Source organism: Tripterygium wilfordii, chromosome 21 (assembly GCF_013401445.1).
Source record: "Tripterygium wilfordii isolate XIE 37 chromosome 21, ASM1340144v1, whole genome shotgun sequence".
In the NCBI taxonomy this organism is placed as follows: domain Eukaryota; kingdom Viridiplantae; phylum Streptophyta; class Magnoliopsida; order Celastrales; family Celastraceae; genus Tripterygium; species Tripterygium wilfordii.
The window spans coordinates 3,314,233-3,340,308 of record NC_052252.1 but is presented as its reverse complement, the minus strand read 5'-3'; the positions used below and the strand labels follow the sequence as shown (position 1 = coordinate 3,340,308).

The 26,076-nt window shown below is 37.8% G+C and overlaps 3 protein-coding genes across 4 annotated transcripts; 1 reads left to right on the top strand and 2 right to left on the bottom strand.

The window, feature by feature from the left end:
- The first annotated feature begins 16,066 nt into the window (after nt 1–16,066).
- On the top strand, nt 16,067–18,579 carry LOC119988195 (transcription factor TCP4-like). Its single transcript, XM_038833154.1, has 2 exons — nt 16,067–18,110; nt 18,189–18,579. Exon 1 carries the CDS (start codon nt 16,770–16,772, stop codon nt 18,072–18,074), a length of 1,305 nt encoding a protein of 434 aa, XP_038689082.1. The 5' UTR covers nt 16,067–16,769; the 3' UTR covers nt 18,075–18,110; nt 18,189–18,579.
- A 2,704-nt stretch (nt 18,580–21,283) lies between these two features.
- LOC119990019 (SKP1-like protein 1B) lies at nt 21,284–21,834 on the bottom strand. Its single transcript, XM_038835827.1, has one exon. The coding sequence runs from the start codon at nt 21,797–21,799 to the stop codon at nt 21,344–21,346; it is 456 nt and encodes a 151-aa protein (XP_038691755.1). The 5' UTR covers nt 21,800–21,834; the 3' UTR covers nt 21,284–21,343.
- A 1,301-nt stretch (nt 21,835–23,135) lies between these two features.
- LOC119988478 (WAS/WASL-interacting protein family member 1-like) lies at nt 23,136–25,917 on the bottom strand. 2 transcript variants are annotated; one of them, XM_038833531.1, is made up of 5 exons: nt 24,485–25,917; nt 24,289–24,399; nt 23,903–24,066; nt 23,591–23,801; nt 23,136–23,500 (listed from the first exon to the last, which is right to left on the bottom strand). In XM_038833531.1, the coding sequence occupies exons 1-5, from the start codon at nt 25,091–25,093 to the stop codon at nt 23,327–23,329; spliced, it is 1,269 nt and encodes a 422-aa protein (XP_038689459.1). In that variant the 5' UTR covers nt 25,094–25,917; the 3' UTR covers nt 23,136–23,326. The 2 variants fall into 2 exon arrangements, with proteins under 2 accessions (XP_038689459.1, XP_038689460.1); XM_038833532.1 differs by having other exon boundaries at nt 24,289–24,396.
- Between the last annotated feature and the right edge of the window lie 159 nt (nt 25,918–26,076).

Below are 26,076 nucleotides of genomic sequence, written 5' to 3'. Positions count from 1 at the left end.
CCACTTGAACAAAAGAGCCTTGTTTTTAACTGTTATTGAGCCAATACCAACACTTCTTATGCCCTTGTTCTCTATCCCTCGGTCAAAGAGGTATGTGAGGAAGTGTGGTCGTCTTACTACCTACCAAAAACGTACCACCTACAATGGTTATGCATGCGTGATCCTTTTCGAGCGCAACGACACTGAGACTGTGTAATTTTAAAACATTAAAAAAAAAAAAAAAAAAAAAAAAAAAGAGAACACATTTGACATCAAGATGTACATATATGAAGTGCATGGTCTTCATGCTATGCCAGAGAGAATTTCATATGTTGAAGGTGTAGCACTAGGGTTTACTACAACCTGTCTAATCTCCTCATGATGCACTAACACTAGATTTGAAATTCCACGTTTAAGCTTCTCACCAGCCTTAATAATACCTAAAAACAATACTCTATAAACCACTATCATCCCCACCAATATCACAAGATCAACCCATTTAGAGTAAACCATCTCCACTTGCCATGTATCCCTCAAAATTTCTTCACCTTTAGTAACATCTTCTCCGGCTTGATTATTACCATGAAATTCTAGTCCTTCAAACTCATTTTTGAACAATCCTTGGTAGGCATACTTGTCGAATGAAATGTAGAATAAAGGGTACTTCCAAATTGGTTTGGGGAGATCGTCCGACAGCCGGAAAACCCGCCGGTGAGTATCATGAGTAGTTGAATACCAGCTCCTGTTATAATCCCCATTAGGAAGTTGGGGACTATGCTTGCTACAACCATCATTATGCCCGGCGAGGTAGTAACTTATCTCGCCGGGGATCACGGATAAAGTAAGGCAAGGATGATATTGTATTGCCAACTACAAATGCAGTGACTCCATAGTGCCCATTTAGCCTTCCTTGTTGAAATACCTGAGTTTAAAAGAAGAATCAAATACAATGAGAATTGAAAAAATCTTAACCTGATAAACCCGGGTGTTAATAGTTAATACAACATTTTATCATCGATTTTTTTAATAGGTCATGTTCCATTTTGCACACTGATTGTCTAAACATTCTATTTGAATAAGATGAAGTTCAAAATTCTGCTAAATTGATATATATAACTGGGACAGAATTTAATACCTTCGGTCAGTCAACTTGCCTATGTGGTAGGTTGACTGATTAAAGCTTTATACTAGATAAATGTGTATGTTTTGATCAGCACTTCAAATGGAAATAATAACTTACTTTCATGTCTTCCACAAAAGAAGGGAATCCACCGTTGGTCATGAATGTCAGGAACGAAGACGTAAACATTAGAAATGAACCTCTAGCCTGGAAAAAAGTCAAGAATATTGTACGATCAATTCAAATTAAATTTTGGAAAAAAACTTTCAAGTGTCAAGCCCTTGACATCATCTATAATATAATTTACCTGAATTGAACCATAGCTAGAGCCTAAATTGTAAAAAATAGCTCCAAGACCAACACAACCCAATATAGATAACAAAACGCAACCAATAGTAGCCTAGATCGCGATTCATATTCACAAAAGATCGCTTAGTGAGCGTATGAAGTTGAGACAACCCTAAATTCATAAGCTAGCATAAGTGAAAGTCACATATTGATTTCAAGGTTTTTGAGACTTTGTAAGAGTACATATATAATTGACATACCTGCCAGTGCATCAATTTGCAACCATTTCTTCCCTCTGGAACCTTCACCCACAAGTCCGTCCATGTCAAAAAGGCATCCTCCTTGTTTGGATTTGTAATTGCAGGCAATGGATAATTAATGGTTTCTACTTGTAAGGTAGGCTCAATTTCTAGGTTGACTGGTTCAGATGTTGGATAATGCTCATAAGAAGCCATGTTAATTTCTTCAACCTTTCTGTATATGTGTGTGTGTATATAGGTGTTAAAGATATACATATATTGTTATTGCAGCCTATGCACCAAAAGATCTTATACAAATAATTTCTTTTAATTGCTGAGACTCTTTGTGCATAGAATGTGTTCGTATGATTACTTTCTTCTTGTTTGTTGTGGATCTCCTAACGTTTACTTGGTAGTCTCACTATCCATATTTGGAGTTGGGTCTTGCATCTTGTCACAAGCGGACAAGTGGCATAGAAGTAGAGTTATAGAAGTGCAACGTAGATGTCACATGTTCAATTTCTAGAAATAATCTATCCACATACTATATAGAGATAAGGTTTGCGTACATCGTGCTTATCCTCGATCAACGCCCACTGCTGAAGCTTTGTGCACTGGAATTCTTCTTCTTTTTTTACCGCCTTGCACCATGTCATCAAGAGGATGATCAAGGGTTACAGAGACAAAAGTTTTGCTTTTTCATTTGGCATAGAGGAGGGCAAGTTTTAGGTTTATGGAAAAGGCCAAGTTCCATGACTAGGCATTATGGCATGTAAAGAATATGCTTTCCTTGTTATTCACAGAATTGAAGATGGATTGGTAGTGTGTGATTGTATTATATCTTGAAAGGCAGACCAATGGCAATGGCGGCTAAAAAGCAGCACCTGTCGCCACTAGACAAAAAGCAGAACATCCATTTCTGTGTTATCTCTCTCTGGAGTCTGGTCGGCATTACCTTCACACGCTTCCATTGTTAAAACAATGAGAATGTAGCATATGAGTTGGTAGAACCAAACAACTGTCAAATACTTCCCATATAGGATTTTGAAATCAGATGGTGGTATGTCCCTCCAATGGTTTGACCCTTTTTGAATTTTATATCACCGAAAATGATGCCATTAACTCTCTATATAATTTTGAGTCCTCTTACCTTAGATGTTATACAACCTAACTAACATGGCAATGGCTATGGCTATGGCTATCTATAAGTTCTGGTTATGCCTTGTTCTGCTCTTGCTTTCATTCTCCAGTCTCGAGTGTCGTTCTCCCGATCCCCTTTCGGTCAAGAAGACGTCGGGGTTCGTGGAGAATGCCAAATTAGTTGTGAAGGAAAGTATAAGGAGGCAGGAGACGAATGGAAGGTTTGTTGGGTCCAAGAGACTTAGTCCTGGAGGACCTGATCCTTATCATCATCACTAGGGTTTTGTGGTTTTAACCCCAAATCTCCTGTTTGAAATCTTACAGTTCTGAATTTCTATATATATGTGTGTGTGTTTCTATAGACTTCTGAAGACTGAATGTCATATATATGTGTGTTAGTTGTTGCACTTTTTAACTGTAATTCCACTTGGAGCCTGTGAGTCTTTTTTTAAGTTTTCTCATCTTGAGAACAGCTTTTGTCTGGGTCTTTGCAGTTTCTCCTATGTAGTTGGTGTTTGTATTTCTGTCATGATTAATAAAATTGGCAGAGACTTATAAAAAATAACTTTGGAGCGCGAGTCTCCGTTTTTTTCCCAGTCATGGGGTTTTTTTTCCTTTTTTTTTTTGAAGTACAAAAGAATTGGATGTCAATAAAGGCACTCGGGCCACCAATCTGGTGGAATTGTCTAGCTACATTATAAGTAAAAATAGACTAACCTAAAGTGCATGGCTATGAAGCTACAACACAACTCAAATGAAAGTGACAGTGAAAAGCAAAGATAAAAAACTCAAATGTCTATCTAAAGTGTCAAGCCTGGTACTCTCGGTTCCCTTTGGATGAGTTCCTATTTACGTTTATCTTCTTTAACAATATGCAAGACAGAGCCTGAGACTTCCTCTATCCACACCCGTAGACCAGGAACATGGAAAGAGAACTTGGCCAAGGCATGTCCTGCAGAGTTCGTATTTCGACGAACATGATAGACCGACCAACTATGAAAGTCATGGGGTTGATATGCAGTGTTGCATGTAATATGAGTTGGTGCGTGGCTTCAATAGTAATACTATTAAAGTTGACCTTCAATTTTTTTAAAAAAAAAATGGAATCCATTGTTTATTGAAATACATTCATGCCCATCAAAAGGTACTCCCATTATGACAAAACAAAATGGAGAATAGTAGTGTATTGGAGTTTTTCTTCTCTTATTTCATGTATGGTTTTTAAAATCAACCCGAATCATCAAGATTGAAGGTTCAAAATTTTCAAGATTCAATCTTTACGATGAAGGTTGAATCGCAGGTTTTTAATACATAATAAAATAATAAATATTTAGTTATATATATAGTAATTAGTAATTTAGTATATACTATATAGAATATAATATATAGTATATATACTTATATAGTTATATACTACTACTAATACCAATACACAATTACACATACCCAAAAAAGAAAAAAAATACCTACATATATATGATCACTTTTCATCACACGTCAATTCCATATATACATATGCACTTAAATACATTCATTCAACCTTTCAAAAAAAAACATTCATTCAACCGGTTTTTACAAAATTGGGCGATTCACGGTTTGACGGTATTTATGAATTAAATCGAGATTTTCACTAATTCAATTCTCAAACGGTTAAATATAAGAAACAGTCCGTGTAGGCCATCGGTCATGGGTCTAGAAACTATGATTTCATAGATAGTGGTGTTCTATAAGCACCCAATGATCAACAAACTGAAAGTATAGTGGTTTTCTTTTTTGTTTGTTGTTTTATTGACATTAAATCCTCAAATTATGGCATAATTTATTCCTCAAATTATGGCATAATTTGCTCCTCAAATTATGACATAATTTGCTCCTCAAATTATGGCATAATTTGTCCCATAATTTGCTCCTCAAATTATGGAACCTTTGTCCCATAATTTGCTCATCAAATTATGGAACATTTGTCTTAAGGTGTAATGTTTGATGCCTACATATATGAGGTTGTAATTGTAATGTTTGATCAATATACATACACACCAAATATTGTCTCTATTCTTCTCTACAATTGCTCCTATTTTTCTACATGGTATCAGAGGAGGTCATGTTGTAGAAACATTACAGGGAAATATGGTAAATTACACCTCAAATCCAATTTCCCTTATAAATGAGTTTGCAACCTATCTTCAGGAGAAGGGAAGAGTAAATTACACCTCAAATTCAATACATGGAGCTTCTGGTATAGGATACTCTAATTCCACAACCCTTCTTGGTAAGTTTGCTGGGTTCTTATCAAACTCGGGACATCAATCCAATGACAACTTTGAAGGTATTTTCAGTGCATTCTCTACTGCTATAGAATTTAATACCGTGCATGATTTTTGGATTGTTGATTCTGGTGCCACCGATCATATGACAAATAAATTAACCAATTTGTCTGACTTCAAAAAATTTTCTACTCCATCCCATGTGTCAATTGCCAATGGGAATGGTGTTCCTGTTCTTGGTGAAGGTAAACTTAAATTGTTGTCTAAAGATGTGACTTCAATGGCTTTATATGTTCCATCTTTTCCAGTCAAATTACTTTCGGTTAGAAAACTCACTCAAGCTTTAAATTGTTGTGTTATATTTCTTCCTCATGAGGTACTTTTTCAAGATCTTGTCACTAAGAAGATCATTGGTAGAGGATTTTTTCTACAAGGTCTTTACTACATCTCAGGAAATTTTCAACCTAGCAAAAGTACTCAAGTCTCGTTTTTTCCTTCTTCCTCGGCAGATCATGTTCTCTGGCATCAACGTTTAGCACATCCTTCAGATAATATTCTCACTAAATTGTTGCCAAATGTTGATACCAATTATTTTTCTTGTGAAATTTGTCATTTGTCAAAATCTACTAGATTACCTTTTGTGTCTTCTTCTTCTAGAACTACTAGAATGTTTGAACTTGTTCACTCCGATGTTTGTGGACCTACTCTTGAATCAATTGATGGTTTTAAATACTTTGTTACATTTATTGATGATTTCTCACGTGTTACTTGGGTGTACTTGTTGAGATCAAAAAGTGAAGTTATGAATATCTTCAAAGATTTTCATATGCTTGTTCAGACTCAATTTTCCTCTAAAATTCAAACACTTCGTTCTGATAATGGCACAGAATTCATGTCTAAAAATATGACACAGTATTTATATTCTCATGGCATTGTGCATCAGACTAGTTGTGTTGGTACTCCTCAACAGAACGGAGTAGCAGAACGCAAAAATAGAGACTTGTTGGAAAAAACTCGTGCTTTGATGCTTCACATGCATGTTCCAAAAGTTTTTTGGTCTTATGGAGTATTAGCAGCAGTTTATATCATTAATCGGCTTCCGAGCCGAGTGCTGTCTTTTAAATCTCCCCTTGAAGTTTTGCAGGGGAAAACTATTGATGTGTCTCACTTGAAAGTATTTGGTTGCACTTGCTTTGTGCATATACAAGCAGCTCATCGTGATAAGCTTGATGCCCGAGCTGCTAAGTGTATTTTTCTGGGGTATTCTTCGACCCAGAAAGGGTATAAATGTTATCATCCTGATTCTCGAAGATTATTTGTCTCCAGAGATGTTATGTTTGAAGAAGCAACACCTTATTATACAAATTCTCAAGATGATTTAGAGGACGTGTTTCCCTTGCCTATATCCGAGATTATTTCTGAAGGGGTTCCTCACAAGCCTAATATTGCTGAGTTTGTTCCGCTCCAGGCCACTGAAAATCCTTCAACTGGACAAGCTGAACTCCTTCCAAATGTGCTAGCTGAAAATTTGGTTGAAAATCCTCCAGCCGAACAGCCCGAGAATCTCCGAGATGTGCATGTGCTTGCTTCCACTAATAATCATGAGGTGCTTGCTTCCACTAATAATCATGAGGTTTCACCGTCATTGGTTCGACGGAATCCTACTCGAAATCGCGTCCCTCCAACAAAACTTCAAGATTATGTCACTTTTTCTGCTTGCCATCCTCTCTCCAAGTATGTCACTTATCATCGTCTTTCCTCAGCTCATGTGGCATTTCTCACCGCTATTTCTACTGTTCATGAACCTAAGAATTTCAAGGAAGCAAATTCTCAGGAAATATGGCGACAAGCTATGGGTGAAGAGCTTCAAGCTCTTGCTGAAAATCAAACTTGGAGTGTTGTTAAACTTCCTCCTGGAAAACAACCAGTGGGGAGCCGCTGGGTATATAAAACTAAATTTCACTCGGATGGCACCATTGACAGACATAAAGCTCGCCTTGTGGCCCAGGGATTTACTCAAACCTTTGGTGTAGATTACAAAGAGACGTTTGCTCCTGTTGCTAAGATGAATACAGTGCGTACTCTCCTCTCAGTTGCCGTAAATTGTGGATGGTCTATGAGTCAAATGGACGTCAAAAATGCTTTCCTTCATGGGGATCTTGAAGAAGAAGTCTATATGAAACTACCTCCAGGACATCCACAGGGTTCGAATTCTTCTTTGGTTTGTCACCTACACAAATCAATCTATGGGTTGAAACAATCTCCGCGTGCTTGGCACGCCAAGTTAAGTACCGTTCTTCAAGAGGTTGGTTTCTCTCGCAGTACAGCTGATTCTTCCTTGTTCATTCGTCATTCTTCCAATACTATAGTGGTGGTCCTAATTTATGTTGATGATCTTATTATTGCTGGGAATAGTATTGATGCTATTTCTCAACTCAAAACCACTCTTCGATCTCGATTTCCTATTAAGGATCTTGGTTCCTTAAATTACTTTCTTGGCATTGAAATGGCAGTTTCCAGCAAAGGTTTATTTCTAAATCAAAGGAAGTATATTCTTGATTTGCTAGAGGAAACCGAAATGATGAATTCAAAGCCAGCATCCACTCCACTGGATAGCAAATTAAATCTTGATACAGCCAGTGAACCTTTACAAGGAGTTAGTGATTACCAACGGTTGGTTGGTAAGCTCATTTATCTCACTATTACTCGACCTAACATTGCTTATGGTGTAAGTCTTGTTAGCCAGTTCATGCACGCTCCTACTCTTTTCCATTTGGGCATTGTCAAACGAATCTTACGTTATCTCAAGGGTTCTATTGGTCGTGGCATAGTTCTAGCTAAGCACGGTCACTTACGGATTACAGGATATAGTGATTCTGATTGGGCTGGAAATGCCCTTGATCGAAAGTCCACTTCCGGCTATTGTATGTTTGTTGGTGGAAATCTTGTTTCTTGGCGTAGCAAAAAACAACATGTGGTTGCTCGTTCTAGTGCTGAAGCTGAATATCGTGCAATGGCATCCAGTGCATGTGAACTAATATGGCTTAAGAGTTTGCTCGCAGATTTGGGTTTTCCAAGTAGTCTTCCTATGACTCTCTTTTGTGATAATCAGGCTGCTATGCATATTGCTGCTAATCCCGTGTTTCATGAACGCACAAAACATATTGAAGTTGATTGTCATTTTATTCGTCATCAAGTTCAGAATCAAGTTATTCAAACAGTTTACACTCGAAGTCATGATCAACTTGCTGATGTTTTTACAAAGGTTCTGTCTTCTGGTCATTTTCACCGATTATTGTCCAAGCTTGGCTCAATCAATCCTCTTGATCCAGCTTGAGGGGGAGTATTGACATTAAATCCTCAAATTATGGCATAATTTATTCCTCAAATTATGGCATAATTTGCTCCTCAAATTATGGAATAATTTGCTCCTCAAATTATGGAATAATTTGCTCCTCAAATTATGACATAATTTGCTCCTCAAATTATGGCATAATTTGTCCCATAATTTGCTCCTCAAATTATGGAACCTTTGTCCCATAATTTGCTCATCAAATTATGGAACATTTGTCTTAAGGTGTAATGTTTGATGCCTATATATATGAGGTTGTAATTGTAATGTTTGATCAATATACATACACACCAAATATTGTCTCTATTCTTCTCTACAATTGCTCCTATTTTTCTACAGTCTTGTTTTCCTTTTTATAGATAAGTGGAGATTGGTTAGGAATCGAACAAGAGCCCGGTAGACCTATTTATGGGATCCGATCATATGGGGGTTGGGCTTCGCAATTCATTTTGAATATGAGAGTTTGTTATTTTAATCTAATGATTTTGGGGTGTATCACATTACATCGTACTTTTATTTTTTAATGTTAAAAAATATTTGACTTTTTCTGTTTCATATTTAAATGTGAGGAGTGCCTAGGTTACGATGATACAAAATCACTGGTTGCACTTGGCATAATTGTTGACGTTACATATGTTTGTTCAATCGCTTAGATTCTATAATATTTTTAGTCGACTTTACATGACACGGGAATATTCCATGAATTGACCTAACTTGGTGCTCTTTCAACTTTATGTTATAATGTTAAATTGGTCATCAGTATTAACATTTGATTTTTGTATTTATTTGGATATCATATTTTAGGTCCTAAGGCCGGCCATGCTAACCAAGCATACCAAAAGGGCATTTGATTATTCATTTTCAGAGGGACGAAAGGCCAATGTCATGAGTAGACATTCCATGCAAAATATGAAGCTACAATTTAACCAAATAGTATGATTGTTGTGATCCTATGATGAATACCCGCCACACGGGATGGGGGCCCAAGTCTAGCATCACAAGTTTGGGCCTAACTCTCTATTGAAAACCCAGGTTGACAATAGGAGGTTTGTCCTCCCTTATAAGCTAGACTCCAAACCCACCATCTGCCGATGTGGGATTCTCATCAATCCTCCCCCCTTGGGAGCATGCACGTCCTCGTGCATGGCCTTGACTGTACCATTTCGGCATACGGCCCACTTACCACCCCAAGCCTTGCGAGCCAGGGTCACATAGCCTTGCCAGGTCCAGTGGATCTAGGGCTTTCCCAGTTACTTATAACGGCCTTTTTTTCTTTCTCTTTTTTTTACGGCCTTTTTCTCTTTTCCAACCCGCCCACAATGGACACGGCCCACTGTCTGCTAACCCAACTCCACAAAGGAATGGGCTCTGGGGTAGGCCCGCCTACGATAGTGCCAGTCCACGAGCCTACACGCAGGCGCGTGCACTCTCAATGAAAGCACCAATGATGAATACCCGCCACACGGGATGGGGGCCCAAGTCTAGCATCACAAGTTTGAGTCTAACTCTCTATTGAAAACCCAGGTTGACAATAGGAGGTTTGTCCTCCCTTATAAGCTAGACTCCAAACCCACCATCTTCCGATGTGGGATTCTCATCATCCTATCCCACTCACTCACAAAATTGTCCATTTAGATTTACCACTCACACGCACGTTTTTGTTCTTCCTTGTGCTGTCTCACTTAATAGTACTTGAGACTAAGGAAAATGCCTTGTTAGTAGAGTGGGGAGGGCTTGTCCTTATAAACCATATTAACAAGTGGGGTAGAGACTATGTCCAATTGGACCGAATTGTTTTGATATCATGTTGTCAAGCTCATCCCACTCACACCAACAATATTGTCCGTTTAGGTTTACCAATTCTCGTTGATATATCGGGTGCGCATGGTTTTGTTCTTTCTTGGGTTGTCGCACTTAATGGTACTCGGGCTCAAGGAAAAGCCTTGTTGGTATAGTGTGAGAGGGGTTGTCCTTATAAACCATATTAGATCCTCACATCTTTTCAATGTGGGATTGTTAGACGATGTGGGATTCCTAACAATGACAACTTAACATGTGTCAAACGTATGGATTCAGGAGGTCCCAAGTTCAATTCCTGTTGAGAACAATACCCTTATGGCTATTCATTGGGTTTTGTCTCAACTTACCCTATCGTTAGATGAAAAACTTTTTTCACTGGCACGCGGACCTAATGACCCAAGTTTAGACCTATATCATTTGTCCAAATGACAAACTTGTCTGGTGTCGTTCTCGGTTATCAAAAATTCAATTAAAACAAATTTAGTCATTAATTTAAGCACATACTCATACTCCAACATGTTGTCTTACTCTCAAATCATAAGAACTCTCTGATTTTTCTCATTAAGTTGCAAACACACCTGGAGAGAGTGGGACTCAAGTTACTCTTTACATTTACGCCTTATGATTTACTAAGGTATTTGGAGAAAGTAAGAGGATTCAAATATTCAGAGTTTATACAGATAAAAAACCCATAGTTTCTCTTTAATAAAAAAGAAGTTTGCAAGTGTACCTAAATTAGGTTATGTCTTGTTTTGTTTCACATGTAAAGTTAAGGGGAAAGGTGACTAGAGGAAAAGATGCATTATTTTTCTATGGCTGAAAAAAAAATACAAGTTTGGTTAAGTGGAGTCCACGTATTGACTTTAAGAGTGTGTTTGGATTAAGGGATTTAGAACGAAGAGAAATATAGTTTCCTTCCAATTCTCTTATTTGAATAGCTTATAAAAAATTAAGGAGAATGATTTGATGGGAATGAGAGGAAAGATTTCATTAAAATTTTTTTAAAATTCTTCCTCTCCAAAATAGAGTCATTTAAAGGGAATGAATAACTAATTAAGTTATTTATAAGTTAAAAACATATTTTACCCTTATACATAACACTTTAAAACATAAAAATAATGATACATTAGTAAATTAAACTAATTTTTCTTTACTTTTTATGTGGGAATGCTTTTGTGGACACTTCTTATGCCCTTGTTCTCTATCCCTCGGTCAAAGAGGTATGTGAGGAAGTGTGGTCGTCTTACTACCTACCATAAACGTACAACCTACAATGGTTATGCATGCGTGATTCTTTTCGAGCGCAAGGACACTGAGACGTGTAATTTTAAAACATAAAATGTAAGAGAACACATTTGACATCAAGATGTACATACATGAAGTGCATGGTCTTCATGCTATGCCAGAGAGACTTTCATATGTTGAAGGTGTAGCACTAGGGTTTACGACAACCTGTCTCATCTCCTCATGATGCACCAACACTAGATTTGAAATTCCACGTTTAACATTTTATGTATCTTAATTTCTAGGTAAGCCTCGGTTGGGTATATATTCCTATATTCAGACGAATGGTGTTTAATTGAGCAACTATAATCCTATGTACGTAGTTTTATGTTAAATTCAAGAAATCATTTTAATTATCTCTTCATTCCCTTTTTTAATATTCTCGAGTCACACGACAATTGGATAACATATTATTGTTAAAAAAAAAAATCATTTAAATTCTCTCCCCTCCTTTTTCTTTTTCTTTTTTTTAATTCTTCTCTCTATTTTCTCTCCGTAGATATTAAATTTTTCGATTATTCCTAACTTGTTTTTTTTTTTTTCCCCTGATATGGATTTCATTTAACAACGTTTCTGAAAAATGTCAGTTTGACCGTTGCATTGCTACAGTTGTGAACGGATCCAAGAAATGTGGATTAATAATGACCGGCCCATTTTGATGAGCATGGTTGGGCCCAATTTGATTCATTGAGCCTAGCTAGTAGGCTGTGAGGTGTGGTGTGGTGCTGTGAGTTATAAAACTGTGGTGCTGTGAGGTGAGTTGAAACGCAAAAAGCTGTTTGGCGTATAATTTTTAAAACTGTGGTGTGGTGCGGTGTGGTACTGTGAGGTGCGTTTGACGTATCTAAATTACGGTTATATTAGATGACTAATAATATTAATATAAAATCACTTAAGGTTTACCTTGTACATTAATCTAAAATAAAATAATTGACCTAATTTGATTACGTAGGACAAGTCAACATATAATGTAAGTGTTTGGGAGTGTGGTGAGGTGCGGTGAGGTAAAAAGTTGTGATGCTGTGAGGTGAGTTGGAACGCAAAAGCTATTTGGCGTGTCACAAAAAACTGTGGTGTTGTGAGGTGTGTTGCAACTGAACACAGTTGCAACACACTCCCAAACTCATACATAGTTTTGGTCATGCGAGTGTGCAAGATTAAGGAGAGAGTTCAAAAGGGGTTCTAATAAAACTATTTCGATATTTCCCAACCCTCCCACCGAGGCCGAGCATAACCTTAAATCCAAATATGGCATCAATGGCATATTTGCTCACTTGTAGGAATTTGTGGGTGCGTGGTTATGACAAATAAGCCCAATTTGTTTGATCAATAACACAGTTTGCACGTTACGTCAACATTGGTGTGCATTTTTTCAAACCACTAAGATTGCACCATCAAAATCAAATTTCAACTTCGAACATCAAACCTTACGCCTGAAAAATGAAAATTTGGTTTTTAGCATATATTTGATGATACATCAACATCGTTATAATGGATTCTGTAGGAGTGACTTGTTTAACTCAAATGTAAGTTAGAGCTAGTTATTTAGCTCTAAAAATTTTACAAGGGCCTGTTTTATATATATATATGTCAAAACACAAGGGTGGAGAGGTTAATAAAGTTGTTTTGACGGAGAGCCGATTAGTCACCATCACCAACAAGAAGTAAAAGATGAACAAGGCAATTGTTTGGCTCATAATATGATAAAATATTTGAAAATTATGCACTCGTGAGTCATGAGTCGTACAAATATGCCAAAACGGGAAAATAAGACAAAGGTGACAGATGTCAACAACCCATCTGATTGGCTAATCAAAAGGAATCATGTTCTTTAGACAAATACCTTCCAATAAAAAAGACTTTAATAAATATAATATTTTCTTTCTTTTGACCTGCAATTCTAAACCAAGTCAATGGGACAAGTCAAGTGGATAACTGAATATTGAGCAAAAATGAAAACTTAACTTTGGTAAATAATCTTCCGACATAGTATGGTTGATAAAGTATACGTTGTTGAATTATGTTAGAATATACGCTATTTATGTGTTTGGTGCTAGACATAGATAGATGTGTCAAATGATTCGGAGGCCCATCAGCTTGGAATGGCTTGATCCCAGCACCTCTTCACATGCTAGGTTGGAATTTTCGGCCCACATTCCCATGAGGCCCCGTCTATTGAGGATTGACCCACCTCGATTTTAAAAATATTTTAATAATTAAATAGTGGAATAGATATCACAAAAAGATGTAATATAATGGTTAAGTACATGTGTTTTACACAATGACATAAACACAAAAATTCATTTTTTTCATTAAAAGAAGGTCGGGCCCATTAGGTCTAGCACCGTGGCATGTCATGCACGTAGGATCTGTCAATTTATGACTCTCATTTTATCTCAATTTCTATGGAGTGTCTCCTTCAAAATGGAATATATCACCATTATCTTATGGTTATTGAAAGTGACAAATGAATACCTTTTATTGTTTATTGGAAATTGCACTTCCCAATAATGAATTAAAGATTTATTTTGTGATGTAATTCAATACCTAGTCTCTAGATAGTGACTAATTATTTTTTTTTTTAACATAAATCAATCCACCACAACCTTAGTCTCAATTCAATTACATTTTCTTTCCAAATTTTACATTAAAAGAACTTTTATCTTTGGACACAATTGACAAATATGTACCTTTCTTTCACATTTCAATGTCAAACCTTAAACTAGAGTAAATAGAGGAACATATCATTCCAAAACTTCCAAACAGAGAATATCGGTTTTTATTTTGACTGATAAAATAAGGAGGACTTGCAACCCCAAATTAAACTATTAAAAGGAAACAAAAAAGAAACGTAAACATGCTTGTGTTGTATTTCTTAAAGATAAATGTAATTGAGGAGTGTGAAGCCAAAAATAGATATAATGTTATCAATAAGAGATAATCAAGTTTGTTTGGACTCTTTTTTAGTGGTGGTCACAGGTTCAAGTCTCGTGTGTTGTGACCTCTGCGTAATTTCTAAGTCATTGGTCAAGGTGAACTTGGTGAACAAGATGTCACAGTGTTAAGAGTCATCTTCAATTGTGCATTATCTTGGGGCTGCAGTGATGGGTTCGCCCTATTTATGAATCAAACTGAACATTTTGTAACTGTTGAATACTCTCACGATCGCGGGAGGATAGTGATACTGGTCGTCTCCTACCCACTTTTTTTGCCAAAAAATACATACAAGGTTGAGTTTAAATGCCTTTAATTTTGACATTTTAACGAACAACCCAAAAAAGGAAAATGATAGTTGAATTCCCATCTAACCCGTACACAAAATTTTCATATGCTTGTATGATATGTGTAATATGCGGATTAATGCACATGTCCATGAATTTATTCAGTATACACCTGAAAATTTTCATATGCACATGACTCCCATGTAAGAAAATTTTGGAAAACCCAAAAAAGAAATAAAATAGATTCGATGGTTTGATATTTTTCTTCAATCAACTCAACCACTCTTGAATTACTTAATTAATTTTATTAAACACAACTTATAAGAGGAGTTTATAAAGAATACTTGTGCAATAAATATTTAACAAGCACCAAAAAAAAGTCCAAATGAACATAAATAACAAATGACAATAATTTCTAATCCAAGTAATTTGATTTGGATTATCTTGGTTGGTATGTAAAGTGATTAACTTAAACAAAACAAGTTCCAATCATCTAGCAAACTAGAATCATCATCACATATAATCAGAGCTAGGAAAAGGTGGGGCAAGATAAGGAAAATGGAGAGAAAGATGATGCCGTTTCTTTTACCAGGAAAAGGTGTGCAAGGAAGTCACTTTCCGAAGGTATGGTGGTGGCATATAAAGGTGTCTATATGATAAACCCATAGCATTCACTCACACACAATACTTCGTCTTTAAAAAAACTCACAACGGGTGTGTTTGCATCGCCTTTGACTTGAACACACCATGAGCAAATAAAAAGTGTTTGACCGACCGATGCATTACAATATCATCACATCATGATGAGTTCGAAATTGAAGCTGCATGAAGTTTCTTGCACTCCCGACACAACATGATTGATCACATTTTCGATATCAAAACACGAGATTTTGTTTTCCCAATTTTGTTATCCATCATTTTTACTATTCAATTTATATTTCTATAAAAATAAATTCATGAAAAATTAATATTCAATTTCACCCACAAACTCGCTATAATTTTTCAATGATACATTAAATATTTTTGGTCACCGTCCGTAGCTCATCTTACCTTACTATTATTTCATAACTCGTCTTAGCTCACGGCACCGTATTGGAAGAAATCAAAACACAACACACCCGTACTTCCGCCGGGTGAAAAAAAGGAAAGAACAAAAACAAAATGGTAGAGATGGATAAAAATGGTGGTGAAATTTGAAAGCGGACAATGTTGATTGAATGAGAATGAAATTATTATTATTATTTTTTTTTAGTTTGGGTTTTGTTTTTTGGGTCGTACTACAGACAAACAAAGAAGACCAGGAGCAAAAGCAGTAGCAGCAGTGGGGGCAGTGATTAGATCACAGAGATCTTTAATCCCTGGTCTGACCCAAAAACACTGCCACCCTTATCAGTAGCATCATCAAGTCCTTTATAACCCAATAAAAGAAAAGAAGCGCCGTTCCTCTTCTCCTCAAAAAGCCACCTCTCCTTTCACCTTCTCTCTGTAGAAACTATGAAATTGTTAGTTTAGTTTCCCTGCAAGACTAGTACATCAAAAGCCCCAATCACCAAAATCTGATAAACAAAAAGGAGAGATGGGTTAGGCTGCAAATAAGAGAGGTTGTAGCCTTCTGGGTTTTGTCAGTTTTATAGGGTTGGGGGATTGATAGGAATGGAAATATTGAATGGCATAAACTTTTGGGAGAGGCAGTATCAGGTTTCAGAGTTGTGGCAGTACTTGCACAACCAACAAGAAGATATTATCATCTACCACCAATAAAAGCTGGAAAAACAACAGAAGAAAAGGCTCGAGAGCTTGAGTCTGGATCCTCAAAGGAATTGTCAACATTATCAGCAGCAGCAGCAGCAGCAATACCGAAATCCTGTTTTTAATTCAAGAAATGTAGAAGAAGAAGAAGAAGGTTTTTATGTCTATCAACAACAACAACAACAACAACGATCTCCTGATGACCAAAAACAGCATCAGATTTTCTTTGCAGGATTAGACCAAGCTCTGCAACAAAGGCCCAAGAAGCGAAATTACTTCTCTTCTTCTTCAGGCTTTTCTCCCGGGCAAGGGAGCATCGAATATGCGACAAAAATGGAGACCCATCACCGCCCACACCACCAACACCCAGCTGCCACGTCGAGATTGGGGATGAGGAACGGAGGCGGCGAGATCGTGGAAGTCCAGGGAGGTCACATTGTTCGCTCTTGCGGTAGAAAAGACCGTCACAGCAAGGTTTGTACTGCGAAAGGACCCAGAGACCGCCGTGTGCGGCTCTCTGCGCACACCGCCATCCAATTCTACGATGTGCAAGACCGCCTGGGTTACGACCGACCCAGCAAGGCCGTCGATTGGCTCATCAATAAGGCCAAGACAGCCATTGACAAGCTCGCCGAGCTCCCGGCATGGAAACCGAGTTCTGCATCAACGACGACCACCACCAACACCGCAACAACACTGGCTAGAGCAGGTACTAATCGACAACAGCGAGACCCAATTAGCGATGAAAGAGATTTCGAGTTTCCAATCAAAGAAATTGGGACTGATTCAACTCGTAATGGTACCACAACATCAGATACAACTGCGACGGCTACGACGTTCATTGTGGGTAGTGGTGGTGATGTACGGACTATTCAGTTGAACGAGAATTCGAGTTTTTTGCCACCATCTTTGCACTCGGATTCTATTGCTCACACAATCAAGTCCTTCTTTCCGTTGGATGCATCGGCGGAGACAACATCTGCGCCGGTACAGCTTCAGAGTTACCCTCCAGATTTGCGTTCGAGAACCAGCAGCCATAGCCAAGATTTACGGCTTTCCCTTCAGTCGTTTCGGGAGCCAATGCTTTTACAAGCCCAGCAGGAACAACATAATGACAATCAAAATGAAGAGCAATTAATCTTCTCTGGAACGAACCATCATGAGAATCATCACCATCAGCATCATTTGGGATTTGATGGGTCTTCTGCTGGATGGGCAGAGCACCACCAGAACCATGCAGCAGATATTGACAGGTTCCAGAGAATGGTGGCTTGGAATGCTAGTGGTGCAGATACTGGAAGTGTTTACGGTGGTGGAGTCAGTGGTGTGGGATTTCTCTACAATCCAGCAACACCCCCTATTGTGGCTCCACAACTGCCGTTGCTGGGACAAAACCAGTTTTTTTCTCAGAGGGGAACCCTTCAGTCCAGTTACACGCCTTTGGTTCGTGCTTGGATCGACCCGGTAGTTACTGACAATCATCATCAATTCACACCGACAATTCATCACCAATCTGCCTTTTCTGGCTTTGGTGGATCCTTCTCCGGGTACGGCATTCCTTCACGAATTCAGGGCGAAGAGGAACACGACGGCCTGGCCAACAAGCTGTCCTCTGCTTCCTCTGAGTCTCACCATTGATGAGGACTAATTTCCAAAATCTTGAACCTCCAACTGGTATAATAGAAAACCCACCTCTCAAATCCCATTATGCGCTTATGTTTCTCTTTTTTTACTTGTGAATTATTTGCTCAGTGTCTTCTTTGAGGAATTTATCAATCTCCGTGAGCGAATTGAGTAAGATGGAGCTGTAGGGATGCATTGAAGACTAGTTTGAAGCATTGGGAGGAACATTTTGGTAAGTTCAATCAGTGGCAATTACCGTGGAAGGAGATATCTGATTGGATTTTCAGGTTCTTCGATCCTAGGTCTTTAACATCTTTCCGTTAATAATGTTCTAGCTTTGTTTCTGCATTTGAACGAACTAGTGGACTCAACTTTGTTTGATGTCTGTGTTTATTTTTCCAAGACTGATTTGTGCTTCATGGATGCTTGTTTTTATATGTTCTATTTGTACTTTTCTAATTGACTGATAAGAAGCAGAACTTGTTTGTGTTTATGGATTTTTCATATATTCCTCAATATGTGTTATCTGTCATAGCTGAAGTTTCCCACCCAAAAGTTCCAGGTTCAACAAATTTAGAAAATCTGAAGTGTGATCTATTTGTTTCCTATTTCAGTCCTGTGATTGGGTTCTTTATGTTGCTCTCTGTGTAGCAAATGATATAGCAACTTAAGGTCTTTTCCTGGTCTTGGAATGGTCATTTCTTCTGAGGATGATAGAGAGAGTTCTGTTTGTGATTGCTTTCTTGTTGCTTGACTGATGGAGTGGTTCATGCCTAAGCAAAATCCTTGATCCAGCAAATAGAATTGATAAGATTTATCACATCTTTTACATCTCTGTTGCTGCTGCTTCGATTCTTTGAGCAATGATAAGTCGTTATCATCGGAGAGCTTCCCGTTTTGTTGGGAGTTGTGCTTTTGTTATGTCATTTACTCTACACTGCTACTCTATAACAGCCTCCTGAGATGCATTGCATGCTAAGAAATGAGACCTAGATAGCTTAGTCATGGAAAGGAAGCCATTACTTGGAATTCTGATCCTTACTATCTAGAAGCAGCATATCTAGGAAAACCCACTTTACCAGAATTAGTAGATTCTGAATTTTAACACTGTTTTGTAGCTCTATTAGGAGGTGGATTTGAATGACTATTCTTGGATGCTTAACATTCTTGCATTAAGAGCAGGTTGTAGAGGTCACATTCTCTACTCAATGAGTGAAGTTTAGCAGGTAAGACCAAGTGGGGTACATCTGCAGGAGAAGGGAATGGGTAGAACAGAATGAAGCTCAGCTCAATTATGGAGTAGTAATAGATTGATGGATACCACCAAAATGAGGTACTTGGGCTGTCTCTATATGGTCCCCAACAATTACTTCTCAGTGGCTAATAAAAATCTCTCTGAGTCTAGCTGGAAACTAAGTATGTGGTTGTTGCTGCTTTCACTGCTCTATTATTAGTAGATGAGTACAATAGGCCATATAACAATGCAAAAGGTTTAGGGTTAAGGATCTTTGGAATCTGGAAAACACATGTTAAGTACCCTTGATTAGGCACGTTTATCGATGCGCACGAGAAGATTATGTTAAGAGATGTATGATCCTTCTTGGCCTTAATTGTTATAGAACTGTGAATGCTTTTGTGTTAAAATTTTTCTCTGCTAAGTGGTCTGTGTCCCAATGTCTTATTTTTGACCATTTTGGGATCTCCTTGTGTAAACCAAGATTAGTTGTTTGTCTTGGTCTAAATAATCCAAACTATTACAGTATTTGTTAAAGAATTTTCCATCATTGGCTTGAGGACATGTGTGGCATGCATTAAAAGAATACAAACATTAGCTAGAAAAGGAGGAACAGATTTGTATTTTCAATTCAGTATACTTTACTTGGATTTTGTTACTAGTATATAATAAAACCAGTACTCCATGTGAAGTCTGTTGTCTTACTTTACACAAACCAAATCCAGATATAGAAAATGAGTAGACAAACTTATAGAAAAATGAGCTTATAATGCCAGCAGCATTGCTTTTGTTGGGAAGCTTGATTTCTTCAGCCGTTTATGCCTTTTAAAAATAAATAAATAAAAAATTGGGTTGCCTTTCCATTATACAAAGCAGGTTTAGCTGAGACTGCCTTGTTCATCTCTTCCTGGCTTGTGACATTCCCCAACTTGCTTCCCTGCCTTGTAAGACCTTTTTTAGGGTTGGATGTGCTGAGCGTAAACCCGGATCTCCCAAGGTCGGGCCGTGATCCATCTCTCCTTACAGCTTCAGCCCCAATTCTCCTGGCTTCCAAGACTGTAATAAGCCTGACCCAGATATTGACTAGAATTGGACCTCCACTGCAAATCATATGCTCATTCCTTCACCTCTAACAGAAAATAGTACTAAACAGAGACTGTTCTAGTTCTCATAGTTAGTGGTCCTGATAAGGCAATTGGTTGAACGAGGGTGAGAAAACACAGAATGGGATTTATTTCTTTAGGTAGAGTCTTCAATGGTGTTAGACGTTGGGTGGGGGCTGGAGTCAGGTTAAAATTGAAGCTCATTGACAGACACTTTTTTTGTGGTCCTCATGACAAGCCCCTGAGAAGATCCTTGTCTATGAGCTGTGTGTGCTGGGCTTGCGCCTCCTGGTATTAAAATTGAAACTCATTGACAGGCGCTTTTGCTTAATCCGCCTTTTCGGTAACCATCTTGTAACCGCAAGCTCGAATCTGAGACTTTATATTGCTCCATGAATGAATTACGAATGTAGCAGCTCAATGTAGTTGATGCTTATCTATCTTCCTTTCCTTTCATTAGACTAATTATTGCCTTGAACCAGTATCCTGAACCCAGTTTTTGTTTGATAATACAGATTTTTTTTAGCGTTCAAGAAAACCATTTTAGTTTACAAAATTTAATAGGGCATTGTAGTGCAATGCAAGAAAAGATGTTGAGTAAAGAGAGAATTTTCAGTCTCAAACCCACTTAAGTGACATTCCAACTAAACGGAAGCTGGTACTGGTACTGTTTGATCTTTCAGAAGTTCACTTGTCAACTTCATTACCCACAGAAGCCCAATATTTAAGTTTTTCCTTTCCAATGGGTCATGTTTATTTGGGCTGGGCAATGCTTAATTGGGCTTTTATGTTTGGCCCAATGTTGGGGCCACTAGGATTGCATAGTTGGGACTAGAAGCCCTAATTGGTTAAATTTGAGGAATTGGATTTGAACCCATGATCAATGCAAATATACAATCACCTTTCAACTTGGCTCTTTTAAACCCCAAATAAACCCAAGAATTGATTCACTCGAATGCCCACTGGTTCTCCCTACGAATTGCTTCTTCCTCTTCAGGAGTAAAATCATTCTTGATGTCAAGAATCTGCCTAACCTCCTCAGGGCTCTCGTCCTTAATAAAGTCCGCCCAAGCCTGGCAAGTAAGCTCAAGCAAGTCTTTGATGTCCAGATAATTCGCAGCCAACGTCAGATCGAGCAGCGTGGACTGGTCCAGTACTGTCACGAACTTCGTGTCCCAAGCCGTCAGATCTTCGTCGTCCTTGGACGACTCCACGTGCTTCTTGCAGTACTCGATCACCTTCGCCAGAATCGCACTTGACACATTGGGGGTAGGTATGCCACCCTCGGAGCAATTGTCTTCGATCATATGCTTCACCGTCTGTGACTGTCGCGCCACCGCCTCATCCACCTCGAATCGCTCTCCTTCACAACTTATTAGAATGATTTTTCTTGAAGACGCCATCGTATATGATATGATTTTGTGACAAAATTAGGGAGATTCTCATTCTCTAGTAGCATTTATAAGGACTTTGGAAATTAGATTACTAATTAATTAACATTGCAACTACATATACATATATAACATGGTAATTAATTCCTTGCATGCATTTTTCATTAAAGGAAAATCAGATTTGGTAAAGAAAATTGATGCTTTGCATGCATTTTTCATGACATAACTACATAATATTCTCCATCATGTCACATGTCAAGAGTCAAGACATTCAATATATTGATATGATGCATGCGTTAAGATTTTATAATACTTAATTTCTTTTGAAAACTTCATTAAACTCTCTATGTTTGCTGCAAAATATTGAAATATATATATATGTTGTGGCTGCATATGTGTGACATTATGTGGCGAAATTTGTGATGTCGCCACAATTAATTTGACGGTTATTGTTCATATCAAAGTAAATTTAAAGATAGCTATTTCAACCAATAATTGGAGGGAGGGAGGGAGGGAGGGAGAGGAAGGGCAAAAATAACAACAGAAAAAGAAAAAAGAACAAGACTTGGTAAAAGAGAATCTGGAAGTTGGATCGATGCTTTAAAGGGTGTTGTCATGGTGGCTCCACTGCCTCATCAAGTGACTGAAGATTTGTTTAATTATTGAAGATTTTGTTTTATTTGTCAGAAATGTTGAGAGTTTGTTATGGGTAAGGTGAGCCCCTTTTGGAAAGCTATACAATGTCATTGCTTATTAGGAATACATTATATATATATATATATATCCCATGTAAGATATATAGTCTTTTATAAATGTGGAATTTTTGAGATTTAAGGGTTTAAGGCAATTCTGTATCTAATACATACAATCTTGTATATATGCAAATCACAATTGTGGTCCTTGTCCTGAACTCTTAACAATAATGAAGACTCAAGATATATGAGGGTTCCAGCCAAACAAAGACAAGACAAAGCATAATTGCTCACAAATCCCCACAATGCACATGCCAAAGTTTGTTACCAATCAAGTGTCCGACTCATCCACCAACCAAACCAAAAGACAAAATTATCAAAACAGAAAAAGCCACAAAATCCATTTGTCAACATCCCCATTACATATATATATATATATATGAACCCAAATACCCACCGGGATTTCAACATTTTGTGAGGAACAAGAGAAGAGTCTGATGCGAATTCAGGTGAATTGTGCCAAGTTGGATGGATCCACATTCTTTTTAATAACTTTCATATCCAATGACTGAGATTGGGTGAGTTGTGCTAAGTTGAATGGATCCACACTCTTTTTAATAACTTGCATATCCAACGGTAAAAATTAGAGGCTCGTAAATTTTAAAATTTACGAGTGTACTTACATGAGAACTGCTCATATCCGATATAATACACAACATATATAAAAATGTAGTATTGAAGGGGGGTTTACGGAAAATTTAATGTCAACTAAAATAATCCCAAATTCTATTATGATCTCACAAAGTGAGAAGCAATAAAACTTGAATGAAATTTGTGGGTAATTTTTTCACAACTTCAAATTGAGATCAACACTTCCTCCCACTTCACTATCACCATTAATGGTGCTTGTTTCTTGGCCATTCTGCGCCGTTGCCGGCGGAAAGAAGCTATAGTAAGGCTGTTGTTGTTGTTGATTCGAACGGCCAGGTCTCGGCTGCAGCAGTGGATCATCCACATTTCCCTTCGATAACAAAATAACCAAACTCAAGCCATTTAAGATGAAATCATCAACCCAATGCGAAACTAATAAGCAATTGTTGTTGAAACTCACTTGATAAGGCAGTAATCCAAAATCAGGCAACTCATGGTTTTGTGATGCTAAATAGGCTGAAGGGTAGATGAAGTTTGAAGTAGGACATGCTGAAGTAGTTGTAGGAGGGGCTAATGAGAGAAAATCACCATTAAAAACACCATTTCCTTTGTTACATTTCTTCGGATCGGGCTCAGAGGATGCAGCAGCAGAACATGGAGGACCACCTTCCCTAAAAAAAGTAGTAACAAAAGAACATTATGTAAACAAAACCCTCTAATTTCCAACAGAAAAACTATGTATTGGTAAGAGATGAAATTGAAGATAATCAACCTGAAACTCTGGTTTCCGGGTTCGAAACAAAAGGTGCCACTGTTGCTCGATTCATCCGATTTGCTGCTGATTGAGTGAACAATAGCGGGGGATTTGTGGGGGAAAGAGTGAGGGCCTGGAGGATTGTCCATGGAGAATGGATATGGTCTCTTCATGCCAACCATCTATACTAAATTTCCACCAAACTTAAACATTAAAGATCACTTCATTTACTAAATTTCAACCAAACCAAACAATGATTGCCTGAACAAGTTTGGATAAGATATCAAGGATTCTGCATAATTCATGTTTGGGTTCTACACAGAAATTCATCAGTAGCCTAATAATTGAAGCAAGACATATCATCAAAATTGAGTAATAATTAGAAGAAGAAAAATTGACTTCACCTTCTCTTCCTCAGGCCACATAGCTGGTACTGGTGTGTATTTGCCATAGTAAATTTGGTTTGAAGGGGGCTCTATCTGGAAATTAACTACAGATGATGATGAATTCACCTGCTAAAATTCCCACTCACACATTAAAATTGACATAAACAAAACATAGAAAAAATTTAAAGCCAAATTGTCAAAAAAATGTTTATACCATTGAAGGAGGTTGTAGGTATTGTTGTGCTCTTTGGATCGTACTAGGGAGAGGCCAAATGGGGCTTGATTCATAAGGCAAATTTGAAGTCGTCCGAAATGCCAAACCCGGATCAACCCCAGAAGAAGTCTCTTTATCAAGATCATAATAATCTCGAGAATTCCAGGCCTTAGAACCATTGACAAACCCTGGAACCAATGGAACGGTGTTTGGACTTGGAATCTCTACAGATTGAGGCAGCCTAAATATGGAATTCTGCGATAAAAGATCGGTCGAATAAGGGACTGAAGTGGTAGATTGATTTGAGGGATTGTAATTCAAGATTGGCACTAAAGTTGTATATGAAGGTTTTGGTGGTATAGGAGGTTGTGGTGGTGGTGGTGGTGGTGGTGGTGGTGCTGTAAAGACTACAGAGGCGGCATCTTTCTTTTGTTGTTCTTCTAGTCTGATCTTCTCCAGTTGTGCCACACCAAGTCCTCTTTGTGGCACTTTCTTCTGCTTCTGCTTTTTGGATGATCTACCACCACCACCACTGCCGCCGCCGCCGCCACCACCGCCGCCGCCGCTGTTACTACTGCTACACTTTGGGGTTTGGTCTTCTTGTGCCATTCCTGTTATCTTCCATCTAATTAAACATACAAAATCAAGGATTTCAAGGAATTCTGAAACAAACCCATATGAATGGAAGCGATTTAGAGAGAAACTCCACGCAAAAATCTTAAATTCTAGGTGAGATTTTGACTATGGTTTTCTCCCAAAATTTTCTGTTACAGAAGAGGAACATTTTTCAAGGAATCTGGAGCAAACCCAGGTACAAAGATATTATATAGAGACCACCCAAATGTTGAAATTCACAAAACCCATAATTCGAAATCAAAATCTGAGTATATATGGGGAAGAAAATCTAAAGAATTAAAAAAGATTACCCAAATCTCTCATTGTAGAAAGTCAAGATCGGTATCTTAAGAGAAAAATTAGCAAAACCCATGAGTCTTTTAAGCTTAAAAAATCATGGAAATCAATAAAAGCAGCAGAGACACAGAGAGAGTGAAATTCAGAGTATAAACACAGAGAGAGAGTATCTGGAAGTGGTTTCGGATTTTTCTTAAACCAAATTTGCTTGTTTTGTCTGAGAGACAGATCATATGATTATGAGAGAAAATCCAAACAAAAAAAAAAAGGAAATTAAAAGAGTTTTTGGTTGTAATTTTATTTGCCAAGATTTTCAAGAACTTTAAAAGGTTTTGCAAATCTAGAGTTACAATGAATTATATATTTTCTCGCCCAAATCCTCGCTCCACACTCCTCATTTTATTCCTAGACCTACTCCTTCTCTCTCTCTCTCCCCTCATTCAAAATATAGTACATTTTCTCTCTCTAAATCATGGCTTGATTGAGTTTCTAAAGGAAGCAAGCGAGAGTGAATTGCAACTATGGGGTATGTCACCCTTAAGCTTGTTTGTTTCATTTTAGGGTAATGATCCCTTGCTGGCTTTGCAGCATTAGGGTCCAAAATTGGGGCCCACAAACACATGCATGAAATTTACCACCAATCTACTGCTTGTGGGTTTTTGGACAATTCCATCCTACTC